The 16956-nt window shown below is 39.8% G+C and overlaps 1 protein-coding gene across 1 annotated transcript in view; it reads right to left on the minus strand.

The window, feature by feature from the left end:
• Positions 1 to 16956, minus strand: part of CNTLN (centlein) — a 302717-nt gene that overhangs the window by 241055 nt on the left and 44706 nt on the right. The window contains exon 4 of the mRNA XM_063455244.1: positions 4803 to 4887. Coding sequence (XP_063311314.1) covers positions 4803 to 4887 — 85 coding nt within the window. The remainder of the gene's footprint in view (positions 1 to 4802; positions 4888 to 16956) is intronic.

The following is a 16956-nucleotide window of genomic DNA, read 5'->3' on the forward strand; positions in this document are numbered from 1 at the left end:
AAGTGAAATAAAGTCTGAGAAGCCTGTAGTATACCGATTGACCGGTAGGGGTCAGCATGTAGGCGAAAATGTCGTGGTTCGTTGGTTTGTACATGAAATGCAATAATGTCTGAGAAGCCTGTAGTACACTGAATGACCGGTAGGGCTCAGTGTGTAGGTGGAAATGCAGTGGTTTATTGTTTTGTACATGAAAAGCAAAAATGTCTAAGAAGCCTGTAGTACACCAAATGACTGATAGGGGTCAGTGTGTAGGTGAAAAATGCAGTGGTTTGTTGGTTTGTACATGAAATGCAATAATGTCTGAGAAGCCTGTAGTACATCGAATGACAAGTAGGGGTCAGTGTGGAGGCGCAAATGCAGTGGTTTGTTAACTTGTACATGAAATGCGATAATGTCTAAGAAGCCTGTAGTACACCGAATGACCGGTAGGGGTCAGTGTGTAGGTGAAAAATGCGGTGGTTCGTTGGTTTGTACATGAAATGCAATAATGTCTGAGAAGCCTGTAGTACACCGAATGACCGGTAGGGGTCAGTGTGTAGTCGAAAATGCAGTGGTTTGTTGGTTTGTACATGAAATGCAATAATGTCTGAGAAGCCTGTAGTACACCGAATGACCGGTAGGGGTCAGTGTGTAGTCAAAAATGCAGTGGTTTGTTGGTTTGTACATGAAATGCGATAATGTCTAAGAAGCCTGTAGTACACCCCAAGACCGGTAGGGGGTTTAAACGAATGATTTATGAATGGTTTTAGAACAGACTTGGACAAAATGCAGCCGTAAAGTGAGGACCTGACCCGTGCATGGTGCTGTGGGACTGATGCCTGGCGTAACGGGTAGGTCGACTTACAGTTTGTGAGTCACTTGGACACCATCCACGGCGATGGATTGAAGAAAGAAGGTGGTAGGCCGGAAAAGCCTGTGGCTGGATTCATGACACAGCTCAGCCTAGAAAACCTCATGCAGTAATCAGGTAAAATGGCGTCTGGATGACCCGGCAGTGGAAATCATTCTGATGCTGATCTCATGCGATATGAGTCAGGTAAGGGGTGTCCCTTATATAGGGGAGTGAATTCATTTAAGCCCCTCCCACAAATACAGGCCAAACGGCCTTAATACATATGAAACATAAGTGTGGGAAATTAAGAAATGTTATTTTCTTAGTTCTGCATGACATTTTAACTGTGAATGTCATAATACTGTTAGTTTTTTTTTTTCTGCAGTAAACTGCAATAATATTTCTTAATAGCCATTTAGTCACAAGCACTGGACAAGTGATATATATATATATATATATATATATATCTATATATATATATATATATATATATATAGATATATATATATATATCTATATCTATATCTATATCTATATATATATATATATATATATATATATATTTATTATATTTTGTATTTATTTAAAAATATATCAATACATCATATATACACACACACTCTTTCATTCTGCTATATATATATATATATATATATATATATATATATATATACACACACACACACACACACACAAATATATATATATTTATGAGCCATAATTTTTTTTTTTTTTAAGTTAATTTTTAATCCATTTTTAATTGGCTAAAATCAGCAAGGGGGCAGGGCCAAACACCATTTTGACCAATCTGTACCTCCTCATAGAGATGCACTGAATCGGTGCATCTCTATGAGGAAAATTCAGCATCCCCATGCAGAGCATGGAGATGCTGAATGGCACTGCTGCCTACTGTGCAGCACTGCCCTAGGAAGCATCTCCAGTGGCCATCTGAGAAGTGGCCACTTGGAGGTGTCCCTAGGGGCAATGTAAACACTGCCTTTTCTATAAAAATGCCCGAAAGCAATGATTATACTCACCAGAACAACTACATTCCCTACATTAAGCTGTAGTTCTTCTGGTGACTATAGTGTCCCTTTAAAAAAAATTAAAATAATTCCAACCCAGTCAAAAGATATACTGAGACAGAAGTAGGGACTACTTTATTTCCTACACCTGGGACATTTAGACACTGAGTGGAGCTACTGTTGTCTCGAACTGTAAATCTCATAGTCGTCACCAATGCCGGCTGCAGAGATATTAGATGTATTTACAGAGAGTACAGCAGTGACGTCAGAAGAGAACCGGCCAGGGAAAATGGTGGTGCCCAAGAGGAACAGGTTCTGGTAAGTAAATCTCACCTCTCTCTACCACCTCCCGTCAACCAGACCACCAGCAGCGATGTGTCACGGCTCCCCGTTTTTCTGCCGGCACATAAACAAAGCTGCCACCACGCCGACAGAGATATTGTATACTTACCTTGTTCGCGGCAAACTGCTGCCCGACCTCCTTCCGTTCCGGTCCCCAGCGAGTACGACGTTCCTAGAGACGCCGGCCGCTGCAGTTTTGGTTTTAATAGGAATCTCACCTTCGCCCACATCAAAGATGGCGCCAACGTGCGTGCAACGTTGCATAGACGCGCACACACGTTTTGGGGTCAGAAGCCAGAGACAGCCAATTACAGCCTCATGAGGGTTATTTAAACCTAAATTACCTTTTGGTTAGTGCCTTGTCGTGGTTTCCCCTAGCTGGCTATCCGATAGTGTGTTCCTGATCGTGTTTTTTCTGGTATTTGACTTTGGCTTTGTTTTGACTTCCCTGATTTCTGGTATTCTTGACTTCTGTCTTTCCTCATCGTTGTGTCACGTTCTGTGTCCCTGACCTCGGCAAGTATTTTGACTATTCTCCGGTACGTTAAGTCCGGCCATTCTAAGGTCCGGTTAAACATTATCCTTAGTCCTAGGTGTGATGTATTCTGCGTGCTGGATCAATTATAATCCTGACACGATGTCACCATTGGGACAAAAAAAAAAAAAAGTATATCAAACTACAATCGGAAGAGACAGACTGAAGAAGGATCTTTGCATCATAACCACTTCAGTAAGCTAAAGTGATTTTGGTGCTTAGACTGAGGTCTTAACTGGTTTTACAACCATAAATTGCTCATATAAAAAGTCTCTATAACAGAAAATTTAAACTTTCTATAATTAATGGTTAAAACACCACTGATCTGCATGAAAAAAATGCTAGACTTGTAAAAACAGCCTAATTAAGTTAGATTTTCAAAAGATTTTGACACTGAAAGCAACAAAATACCCATGAAGAATGTGAAACATGGCACCATAGAGAGAATCCATAAGGAAGGGCCAAAAACCAAATTAAATTGAACTACAGATAAATCACAGCCAAAATATTTGCGTAACAAATTCCAAAGCTGCGCTTCCCCGGTGTTCTCTGTTAGTTCATCTAACGTTTTACTGTCCGGGTCTCTATTTCAAATTACACATCAAAGGCTGTAAAACAAACAAGGTAACGAAGTATTATAGTAATAACAGTTGAAAGAAACAGAAGGTTATTAATATAGCAATGGGCCACTGAAAAGATCATATTTAACCGAATTCATGTTTTCCTTGTGCTCTAAAAAGGCATAATTTATAACCAATATATAATAAGCTGAAACAAAAAGTTAAGGTTTTAAACACCCTTTTATCAATGCATTTGAAAATTTAATTATATCCAGATTTAAAATGACATTTAGAAACCAGTTCAAGACCACCCAATGACAAATCGGGGTAAAATATATATGTGACCATTTCAGTTCCCAAAAAAATATATGCTTAGTTCTCATTTTTTTCCCATTTTTCTTGTGTTCACTAAAGGAAAAAAATCGGTTGGTACAATATATATATATATATATATATATATATATATATCTCACATGTGAAATATGCTGAAGTAATTGAATGGTAAATATAAATTACAGATATCCCTATCAAATAAACTCTTTTCAATATCAAGCTAAGCTTTCAATATCAGCATTTCATCTCAATTTTAAGAACACAGATACATAGCTATGGTTGAGCTAATTAACCAATGCATTCATTGATAACCTCCACAACTGGTATTATGCATAAAATACAATTAAATATTTTTTTTTCCAGTTAGTGCAGGGCTTAGTTCACTGTCTAAAAGTGTTCAGCTAACTGACTGCAGGGCTTAACTCGGGGGAACTAATGGAAGCTCCATGAACTAGGTTCTGGCACTCCTGCAGGCTGTGACCAACACCCAGCGGACCCCATGTAAATTGTCAAACTATTCACAAACTACTTACCCATGGAGGGCACCAAGGCACTATAGAGTGCTGCTGTGGTTATGGTGCTGTTGTGTCCCTTTAATACAATATATGTAAAGCATGATTTCCGCCAACTTGCAAAGACTGACTACTCAACCATAGCCAAGGAAATATACAAGCAGAGTGCTGAGCTTGGTAAGACTTGGTACACAGTGCAACAAATAGGAAGTGCAATGTCCAATTTCTGCAACAAGTTATCCACTGATTATTGTTTCAAGACACTGAAGATGTTACCGTAGGTAGGAAGATGTATGCAGTACAAAGAAATGTCATAACATTGCAAAAAAAAAAAAAACATCTGTTAGTCTGGACAAACTGCCAACAAATATTTATTTTAAACTATTGCAGGTTTAAGAGCTCAGTCCATGAGTGGCTTTAAAATATGAACAAAATTGATATTGCAAACACAGAAGTTACATTTTTCACAATAGTCAAGCAGGGCCGCAGGTGTCTTGAGGATCCCTGTTTCTTTGTACATCAGAATAAAGCAGTTATGGTGCCTAGACTGCCCCTTTAATAAATCTTATCACATGGTTAATAATTGAACAACCAAATACAGCTCTAATAATTATGCACACACACACTAGAAAAAAATAAAATGGGGCCCGTTTCCTTAGTTACCTGTTCTAGATCTTGTATTTTGCCATCTTTTGATTGCAGGATTTCAAGTACTTTTCGGTCTTTGGTCTCAGCCTTAGTTTTCTCTCTAGAAAAGGAAAAATAAATATAAATTGGCATATTATTATAGTTAATTTGTATTTAATCATTCACATTTGCCATGGTTTGATGATAAATGTCATTTAAAGAGCAGAGAATTAAATGATCTGTGACCGAAAGCCTCTGAAGAATTAATCAAAATGCATATGGCAAGTGACAGCATATTATTTCAATAGCCAATTATAACAACTTTATTTTCCTCTTATTGGAGCAGTTGCGGAGCAATGGGCCTGCATCATAGAATCTGGTTAAATTAGCATCATTTTTAGTAGTAAAATTCATTTTTATATTAAATATAATGTATTATGGTATATTTTTGAAAAACTACTCAACAGAACACATTCACAATTGATAATAAAATAAAATTTAAAAGAATTTAATCCTCATTTTTAAAGAATTTCAAACAGTGTATACCAGCCTTTGAAATCTCCAGTATTAGTTACAACACTCTTATTATACGTTGTCATTCACTAGCTAAACAATCTTTGAGGGTTTTACCATCCATTCATCTAAACACCATAGGTTAGAATGCTATAACTTCTATTTTACTCCCACCTAAACCTCCTTATGATTTCTTGGGACACAGAACCTGACAAATCTTTTCCTATGGAACACTAGTAACATGCTTTAATAGCTGTGAGTGTTTTGAAGCGATTAAGCCACTGAACAAAATATTATTTTTGGCCATAGCTAGTTCCACGCAAATTAGCTTGATTATACCTTTAAACTTCCGAAGCATGTTAAAACCGACTATGAATCATATTGGGTGTTAATGCACTGCTATCCAAACTAGATAGAAAGACATAATTGCACTTATTTTGTGATTTAAATAAAGAGTACTAGTTCACGTCTACTAATTGTTGGACATGCTCTGCACCAGTAAGTTTGCTTATAACAACATGTTGCGGGTCGTTTGGAAAGCTGAGATTTCCGTAGAATCAAGATTCCAATATGCATATTGAAGTGGCACTGTCACTCTGAATTTACCTTTCTACTATTGTTTCCGCTTCTCTTCTTCTCTCAGAATCTGTTCTTTTCTTTATTTCTGATCTAGTTTTCTTGAAAATATAAGACAAAGTATGTACTTGCAGGACTACTTTGTCTTGTGTATTTTTCCTATGCCTGACTTTCTTTGATCCAAGGAGGAGCTTAAGTCAGCTCCATTTCTTGTGTCAAAGATTAGGGTGAGTACTGTGGGAAAACGTTATCGGACACCGGAAATGAAACGGACTAAAGCTCCTCCTTGGGAGAAAGGTAAATTCGGCTATAAATACCAATACTAATTTGAGAAAGAAAAAAACACTAAAAAAAGATTTATTGTACAATTTATGAAACAGTTCCCGACCCAAAGTAGCTAAAAATCAAATCATAACAAGAAAAATGATGGAGATGACACACATAAAAGGTAAAACAGTTTATGAAATTCACCTCAAATATATCACTTGAAAAGTGGGGCACAGATTTTTTTTTTTTTTTTTTTAATGAATGGCAGTAGATTCTACCAAAACAAATAATGCATGTTTGGAATCACACTGTTTTGTGCTCCACTACAAGCTACAAGGTAACGGACTTACAGCTTTACCTTGTTGTAACACTCTAGTCTTCTCCATTCAACAATTCATGTACAGATCATCCTTTAAGACATTAGAGTTTGCTCACCTTATAGTGCACATATTGTACACAAGATAAGGACAAGATCTATCTCAACCCACAACAGACATAAATGGAAGCAATGTGCCATACATTCAGAAGCCAGTCAGCGAGATTGTTATTTAGAAATATAAAATGAAAATGAAAAACAGCAAATTGCTAAAAGTATACCATAAATTATTATTGTTAAAAAAAAGGAAACTGCTACTGCCACCTACAACCTAGTATTTAATAAGAACAATAAAAATAGTATGTTATGTGTTTCTGCTTAATTAAAAGCATAATCTATAATAGGTTATCAGAACATATGATAAAACAGACCTCTCAACTACTTTACAGAATGAAAGTTAAATCCTCCATGTCCTGCTAAAAAGACCAAAAGACTGGAGGATAGGGAGAACACTAAGAAATTAGGCTCTGTCAAGAGGTTTATGAAGATCAATGACTAAAACAAACTCCTGTTTAGCTAATTAGAATCACTGATGTACCATAATGACTTGAGCTACGGATATTTGCAGACTTCTTTAGGATGAAAAATGGAGTGAGGAGATGCTGTCAATTTGTAAAACTTTTAAGCACCAATCACTTTCCCCTGAGGCCTACACATTTTAAACATTTAACTGAGCTGCAGTGAGCCACAGGAATTATCCATATTTAGTTTTCATTATCTCCCCAAATCTGACAATTTATTCCAGATCATTAACAGACTATTTTTCTAAGTGTTCTAGCACACGCGAGAAGTTCACGGACAGGATTGCATCGTATTTATCTGGGCCTTGGCCCATTTTTAATGAGATGCCAAAAGATGAAATATTGGAGACATGGAATAATCATTATTTGTGAATGACAAGTGAAGATGAGTTTAGATTTAAGAAAAAATAAATAATAAAAAAAGTAAATAAGAATGCTATAGAAACACCATTTTATTTTTTCCTCCATGTTGAAAGGGTGGAGGGACATTTAATTAGCAATTATTTTACGGTGTTACTATTCACAATTATTGCTAGCTCTAAAAATGAATTCAAATAACATTGTTTTTTTTTTTTTTTGGCCAAATCTATATTAGTATATATTTTATCCCAGGTTAATAAAAAATTTAAAATATATATTCATTATTCACCATGAATTATCATACCCGAATTATGTTAGAGAGAATAGTGATGAGTTAAACTGGAAAATCGGCCGGTTTGTAAAATATAAATAAATTGTATATTATGGGGTCAGAGACAGTTGACAAACTTAACATTTTATTTTATATTTAAGAAAAACTAAGCATGGTATTGAATCAAATACATAAAAAAAGGCTTCCTCTCTTTATTTATAAAGACAAATGGTTTAAAATACCATACTGCATGGTAGGTGACATTATCCGTGTATTATTCCTTGTAGTGTGCAGCTTGACTGCGTCCTCGCAGTGCAGTACAGTGGTCCCTAAACTCACTGCAGTGCCCTTAGTGGGAATTACTCTCCAGGGCACTAGATGCGGCAGTTTTATTCACTCAATAATTAAATGACTGGGTATGAGCTGTTAAGAAAGGAAGAGTGAGGCCAGATTGTAATCACGTTTGACTGGACTTCTTCACCTTAAGTACCTGTAAACTCTATATTTGTACTTATACAACCCACGTTAAAGTTGTAAAGTGTTACAGAAAATGTTGGTGCTATAAAAATGTTAACAAGGATGATTACAATAATCAGGGCTAAAAAAAAAAATGACACTTGACCACTGGCCCTGTGTAACAAACTTAAATGCTGCACGCTGCTGTGCTGCTCCCCTCGTCGGGTCACAGGAGCTGAATGCTCCACGTAACTATGCTGCTCTCCTCCTCAGGCCGAACATTGCAAGCGGGTTGAATTAATTGACAGCAGCTACTTCTTTGCAGTCTGTGGGGCACTGCCTACTAGAATGGCGCGTCCTTATGTAATTTAAATCATGTGACGTCACAGCCGCCCTTAAGAGTGACCACGTCATCTGGAAAACCGCATTACCATACATTTTGGAGTCGCAGAGATGACGTGGACCAATCAGAATATGTGTAAGCCTACATAGAGCTTATTTGGGCTATCATGGTTTCTGCCGTGATACACATAAAGTGCTTATAGTAAGCCACTTTGGACAGGGCTCAACAAATCCCAGGCTTACTGAGCCAGTCACCTACATGCTCCCGCGGGTGGACGGCCGGCTCCATTTTTTTGCCCAGCCGGCCGTTTTAGATAAAAAGCTGACAAATCTCAGGTGCCAGGTCGCCATGGCGACTAAAAATGTTGCCCTGGAGCCTGGGATTTGTCAGCTTTTTATCTAAAACGGACGGCTGGGCAAATAATGGAGCCGGCCGTCCACCCGCGGGAGCATGTAGGTGGCCGGCTCAGTAAGTGTTGTAGCCCACCGCTCTGTGCTTTATGAAGCCGGCTTTGTGAGTGTTGTAGCCGGCTGCCCTGGGCTTTATGGAGGCAGCTGGCTCAGTGGAGCAGCGTGCGAGGGAACAGTGATCTTCCAGCGGCTCCTCTCTGCTCCCTTGCGCTGTTTAATGATGCCGGGAGCCGGAATATGACGTCATTCTGGCCGGGCATCACAGGGAGCAGAGACGAGCTGCATGGTAGATTACTGCTCCCTCTCACACAGGAAGAGAGAGCAGCCCCACTGGACCCCAGGGAAAGTCCACTCAGCTCTCCCAAAGGTAGGGAGGCTGGTTGGATTGAAATAAAAAATGTAAATGTGTGAGTGTTTGAGAAAGTGTGTGTGTGTGTGTGTATGCCTCTGTCAGTGTGTGTGTGTGTATGCTTCAGTCAGTGTGTGTGTGTTGCCATCAGTGTGTGTGTGTGTGTGTGTGTGTGTTTAGGTACCTGACCCCCTCCGATCACATGGTTGGTATTTTTACTCACCGTTATACCCCACACCATGCAGGTTTTGCCGTGGCTTGTCCCGCCTCCATTGCCGAGTTCATCAATCTTTAGGATCTCAGCAAAGCCAATGCTTTTCATTGGGAGGATATTGCGCATGTTCTGTATGGGTAACATTCAGCGTCTCCATGCAGAGCACTAACTGGCCGTCTGAGTGACAGCCACTAGAGGTCTTTGTAGGCAGCAATGTAAACACTGCCTTTTCTCTGAAAAGGCAGTGTTTACATTGAAAAGGCTACAGGAACAGGCTATAGGCACCAGAACCACAACATTAAGCTGTAGTGGTTCGGTTGACTATAGTGTTAAAAAAAAAAAAAAAAAAACTGCCGCCTAACTTTTTTAGCTGGCTCCTAGATTCCAAAAAATCAAGCCCTGTCTCTGGATATTCTGATATTGACCTTGGCTTCTATTTGACTTCATGTATTTCTGGAATCCTGACCCGGCTTGTTATTTTCGTATTTGTATATTTCTATTATCCTGACCTTGGCTATTACTTATTTTGTCTCGATCTTTATTACATAAAGTCTGGCCACACTAAGGCCCGGTAATATGTCTATCTATAACCTCTATTTGTGGGTTTCGCAATTTCATGTAAGTAAGGGTAACGACCCCGTGACATCCTGGCAAACAGAACTTCATCCCTTGTGAATATGCCACTGATTCTCTAGGCTTGCAATGGCAAGTAACTAAGTCCTAACAGGACTTTTGACCCCTGTATGTATGCAATTTTCATTTTTTTAATTTTAATTTGTATTTTCCTTGTTCCTGTCATATTTCTCGCCTCCTTGGAATCTAGACATATGATCCTTGGTGGGGTTTGTACCACCTGTGGGGTTACTAATGAGAAGTCTTTCTGCTGCAATAAATGTCAATAAATGTCAATAAAAGTATGGTTTTTACCTTTTTTCAATATATTGTTTTATAGAGAGCACTATACATTGTTCTTTCTCGTTTCATATACTTCTATGCTGCTGAGAATTAAATATATACTTAGGTGGGGATTGTACTTCCTCATACATTAAATTTTGAGCTTTAGATGAAAGCGCTTATTTTGTGAGTATATTTAAAAAAAATTGTGCACCTTATTCACCTTATATTACGTTATTACATCATTGGAGTCTTTTTGTAATTTCTTCTTTCATATTCTGCACTGAGAATCACTGAAACCTCCTAAGCAACATTGATATCCATTAGCTGGGATTATTCCACTACATGGGGTTATCACCGGAGCTTGAATGAAGCTCTATATTACGTGAGTGGGCACCTATAAACTCTGATGTTGTCTCTTCACTATTTTAGACCATACCACACACTGTCTCCTTTCCCTTTGCTTCTTACATGTAACCTTTGAGGAAAATCCAAGACACATTTCCTTTTAATATATATATTCAGTCTAACAAGGAAATAACTTATATGGTTAATTTCCTGGAATTCCAGGACAATAATGTTGATGAAAGAGAAATTAACTTATGTGGAACAATGATTTGTATTCTCTTCTGCCACTGAATATCCATCATTGTATACATGGAAAAAATGTATGGCAGTTGAAAAAAAGAAAGCCATTCAGAACACAAATTACATAATAAGATATAATACATGGTACTAAACAAGGTGCAACATATAAGGAGTGGACATTAACATTGTTAGTCATACATAAAACATAGAATGCTAAGCAATTAAATAATTCATATCATTTAAACTGAAACAATAATATTTTAATGTGAAGGTCACTAGACCAACGTGATTAATAAAAATATTTACAGTCTTAAATATAATTACATTTGTCAAAGTTAGTTCAGTTAAATAAATAAAAATAACATTTAGAAAGTGTAAAGTTGCATTTTCTAAATTAAAAGAATAAATACATTTTAAAAAAACACGCAACATGTCAGTGCTGCTTGGAAGTCAAAAGGTCTTACCACAGTGAATAACACCTCACAATTGTGATAAAGCTTTGTTAAGGAAAAACAATATTTCTATAATTTCCATGATAAGTCTAATGATTTCAATTTTTCACTTGAACCCAATTTACCAAGTCCTTTTTTTTCTCCTGAGAACATATTTTGTTAAAAGTAGTCCAACATCTGACTAACTATAGTGAAAAAGAAGACAATTAAAGCCTCACTGTCATCCCCAACCATGAAAAATTTGTATTTCAGAAAGATGGAATCTTTATCAAATTCTCATTTTGACTGTGTTGGCATTTCAATGAAATTCCAAACCAGTCGAAAGATATATTGAGACAAAGTAGGGACTACTTTATCTATATATTTCCTCCACCTGTCACGTCTAGACATTGTTTGGAGCTGCACAATTTATTTATACACATTTTTCTTCTTCCCTTTTCTTCTCGCTTTTTTAGTTTATGTTGCAATTTACGTACGTAAAATGTACTTTTAAAGGATCACTATAGGGTCAGGAGCACAAACATGTATTCCTGACCCTATAGTGTTAAAACCACCATCTAGCACCCCTGGCCCCCTCATGCCTCCATATAGCAAAATCTAACTGTATTCAAGCGCATCTGATATATTACCTGTGTGGTAACGAAGTTCAAATTTTCATTATTCTAAAGGTGATTATTCTATTATCATTATCTACTATGAGCGTTTTTCAACTTTTTATGTTATCTATCTGTGTTATTTGGAAAAGTTCTACACAAATGTTCAGCTGCTACTAAATATACCGTATTCTGACAATACTTCATTTAAATTACATCTAATCCATATATTAGTGCTAATACTTATTTACCTTTTCTTTTTAAGGCATTAGTCAGACTTTTTTAATGAACTTTTACTATCTATTTTATTGTATCCAGTACTTTTCTTTTCATCTCATGTATAATAAAAGGACCGTCTTTTGGAAAAGGAGTCTCTGCATTTTTTGCTACCAGTAGCATTTAAAGGAAATATTATACAGAGCGGACGAAAAAAGGACGGAGACATCCTGGCAATAGTTCCACTGCGCTTCTCATGTGAGCCAAATGTTTGGATTTGGCTCCATGCTTGTGAGTAATACTACTATAACCAACCATTTACCAATTGTACAGATTTTATTGCACTATTGTTGCACTTTTTCTCTCTACAGATATTTGTTGTGGATGTTCCACCTATTGTATGTGTTATTGTTAAAGGATCACTATAGGGTCAGAAACACAAACATGTATTCCAGACCCTATAGTGTTAAAACCAACATCTAGCCCCCCTGGGCCCCTCATGCCTCCATAAATATAGAAACATCTTACTGTATTTAAGCCAGAAGCTGTAGATCTGCATGCTTTTTGCCTTAGAAAAAAAAAAAAAAGCAGTCTGCTGTTATCATCAGAAGTGGTAGCCTAATCCAATCACAATGCTTCCCCATAGGATTGGCTGAGACTGACAAAGAGGCAGATCAGGGGAAGAGCCAGCATGATTCAAACACAGCCCTAACCAATCAGCATCTCCTCATGAGATGAATTGAATCAATGATTCTCTATGAGGAAAGTTCAGTGTCTGCATGCAGAGGGAGGAGATACTGAATGTGTGGATGCATTTTAGGCAGCCATGACCCAGGAAGGATCTCTAACAGCCATCTGAGGAGTGGCCAGTGAAGTTATCACTAGGCTGTAATGTAAACACTGCATTTTCTCTGAAAAGACAGTGTTAAAGCCTGAAGGTAATGATTCTACTCACCAGAACAATTTCAATAAGCTGTAGTTGTTCTGGTGACTATAGTGTCCCTTTAACTTTTGGAGTAGTGTTTTGGATATTCCACTCAGGTGTTTGAGCATTCACTGATATTACACACCCATACAGTGCACTTTATCTATTGTGATTTTTAATATTATGCTTATGTCTCTCAATACTTTTGTATAGGGATACATATATTTGCAAGGTGTACAATAGTAAAGCAACTGTCACTGTCTGGGGTCTTTGCACATTTTCCAAAGACCCCTAACGTTGACTACTTTGCTCAGTGTCTGGTGACCACGGGGTGAAGGGAAAGGTGACTTCCTTGTGGTCGCAGCCACGGTCTTTCTGACAGTCTGCGCTTTATCTTCCAGGAGCAGACATCAGTGCTCTACACGTGCGCGAGTACAAAACTGAAGTCTAGGGAGGATTTCATGAGCTCAATGAGACAATGCCTTACAGCTGTCATAGTTATGGCCGGGATAACATTAAAAAACTTGACAATGGTAGCTCTGTTTTATTACTATATAGGGAATATACTAAGACAAAATAGTATATTAAGACAAAATAGTCTCTAGTCGTTTAACTACATTGAAATTACAGTGAAATTCCAACACAGCCAATGTGAGTATTTCATAAAGACTTTATCTTTAAAAAGTAATCATCTGTAAATGTAAAAATTCACACCTCTTTATTCTGTAACTGTAACCTATTTGTTAGTTCCCTGTTAAATCACTATTATAAGCTCTGCCCACTACACCTTGCAGCCAGCATAGAGAAAACATACAAAGAAAAGGTGAAATTACATATTTCTATGTATCTTCATCTGCAATGTCGCCATGGCTTTGTATTGTCTGAACTGGCTAATGATGTCAATTACTTAATCTTTAAAATTAGTTTTAAAAACAATAAAATGGAGCATCTCATGAAAAGAAGATGAATGTAAGTTTAGGCATCTTTCAATGTTTTATTCAACATATTCCAGAGAACTGAAAGTTTCCCTTTAAGCCCTTCATTACCAACATCAAAAATAAACTATTAACAGGGACGGGAGGGTCTCATACCAAAGACGGCTTCAGAAGACGGTAACTAACTGTTTACTATAGTTCATTCACTGGTCATACTGGGATGTTATCTAATGTTGGAGTGTTTTACTTGTTATACCTTGATGTTTTACCCATCCTAATGGTTTATCTACTTGCTCACTGGCAGCAGGGCTTGGAGGACCCCATGCAGTGCTGATCCAGACCCACTACTACGGTAGCCCCAACGGTCAGAGGCACGCCACCCACGCTCCAGCGGGTTTACTGCCATACAACAGGACCGGGACGCCGGGTTACGCTCCCTGGCGAACACTGCTCCTGAGGCAAACTACCCCTCTCTCACGCCACCACCCAGGAACGGCGGACAAGACACAGGTACCAACACACCACAAACTAGACAAAAGGCCCCTGGCTAAAGTAACTACCCTACCTACATCCCCACCACACACCTACAACCTTGTTGGTGAGGCACCACACCGGCGGACCGGGTGTGCTCCCCCGCCTGGAAGCCAGCGGCAGCGCTGGTCGAGCGTGCCCGTGGGACCTCCCCTGGCTACATCGCCCCTCCTCCATATAGGAGGACATTACCTTTTCTCTGTCTGCCCCCCCTCTCCCTCTCTTTCCCTCCCCCTCACTCCCTGCTCCCTAGGTGGACCGCCTTCCCCCTCCCCCCCGCAATGCCCGGGACTCCGCACCGCACCGGAAAAGAGTCACGGCCGGCACCCACCCTCTCGCTCTATTCGATCAATGCGAAAAGACTCAAATCCCCACAGAAAAGGGCGAGAGCCCTACGGGAGCTGAGAGCACTACACATCTCAATCGCCTTTTTCCAGGAAACGCACTTCAAGACGTGCAACCATCCACAATTCTCCTCTAAATACTACCCACTGGGCTTTCATGCCACGAACCTAGAGTCGAAAACCAAAGGCACATCAATCCTCTTTTCCTCCGACACCCCTTTCAGGAAGAAAGCAGAGATAGCAGACCCAGAGGGAAGATACCTCTTCCTGAAGGGCACCATACACCACACCCGCTTCACACTTGCGAACGTGTACCTACCCAAGAAAGGCCAGAAACCCTTCCTCAACAAAATCCTAGCAGCCCTAGAACCCTTCAGTGAAGGCATCCTGATACTTGGAGGAGACCTCAATGCCCCCCTGGACCCGAGACTGGACACTTCTACAGGCACCTCAAACCTCCCGGGACACGTGCTCCGAGGCATGAGGGAGACCTTGCACGAATTTCAACTGACCGACTGAGGACCACGCTGACAGAGACTACTCATACTACTCCCCGGCCCACAAATCCTACTCTCGTATAGATAAATTTTTCCTTAACCACTGCCACCTCGATGACCTACACTCGGCCACGATCGCGCCAATGACTTGGTCGGACCATGCTCCGAACATTATTACGCTCACGTCACCCACGCCCTTCCACAAACAATGGGTCTGGAGAATCAATGAATCGCTATTGGAGGACCCACTGCTCAAAGCAGAAATAGAAGATCAACTAGAACACTTCTTTCTCACGAACACGCCAAGAGACTCCACCCCGGAGACCATCTGCGAAGCACATAAATGTGCAATACGAGGCACCTTAATTCGCCAGGGAGCGCAGCACAAGAAAACGCGCCAAAGCGATCATGGTCCTCATCCGGAAGGTCGCCGAACTGGAAACAAGACACAAAACCACACTGGACGAGGAGGTATATACAGAACTGGTCGTGGCTTGGGCTGCCCTAAACTCGCACCTATCCCACAAGATAGCATTCCAACTACGCAAGGCACAAAAGACTTATTATGAATATGGCAACAAAAGCAGCAAAATGCTAGCCAGAGCCCTCAGGAAGAACAGACAAAAAAGCTTCATAAACAAAATTGTCCACAACGGCACGACTCATGCCACGCCAAAGTCCATAGCCGAAGGCTTCCAGGATTATTATGAAACACTGTACAACATCTCTCCGCGGGGCACAAACCCAGAGGAAAGAGAATCCAACAACCACGCCTTAAGACGACAGGCTTACCTAGACACCCATATCCACCAAAAATTAGATGATGACACTGCACACTCCATGGAAGAACCGATCACGGCAGAGGAACTATCCTTAGCCCTGAAACTGGCCAAAAATGGGAAAAGCCCAGGACCGGACAGCTTTACCACTAAATACTACAAGACATTCTTTAACACCTTGGCCACACCCCTCCTTAATATGCTAAACAACCTGATCGACGGCGGCACTCTAGACCGAAACACGCTACTAGCACATATCGTAGTATTACCAAAAGAGGGGAAGGACCCGACCGCATGTCCCAGTTACAGGCCGATCTCCCTGTTGAATGTGGATCTAAAACTGCTTGCAAAGATCATAGCGCTCCGTATTCAACCAACCCTGCCACAACTGATCCATCCAGACCAGGTGGGGTTTATCAGAAACAGGGAAGCACGAGACAACACTACGAAAGTGATCAACCTGATACACGCAGCCAGAAAGACCATGGCGCCTTCGCTTCTGATATCTACAGATGCGGAGAAGGCATTCGACAGGGTGGATTGGCCTTTTCTGTTTGACACGCTGAAACAAGTGGGACTAGGACCAAGCATGCGGGCATGGATCGGAGCTCTATACAGCAATCCAACCGCACGGGTCTATGTAAACAACACTCTGTCAAACCCGTTCGATACGGAATGGCACCAGACAGGGGTGCCCCCTCTCACCCCAACTGTTCGTCCTGAGCCTGGAACCATTTCTCAATGCCATAAGGAAGAGGCCAGATATTAACGGCATACGCG

This window comes from Pelobates fuscus, chromosome 5 (assembly GCF_036172605.1).
Source record: "Pelobates fuscus isolate aPelFus1 chromosome 5, aPelFus1.pri, whole genome shotgun sequence".
In the NCBI taxonomy this organism is placed as follows: Eukaryota; Metazoa; Chordata; class Amphibia; order Anura; family Pelobatidae; genus Pelobates; species Pelobates fuscus.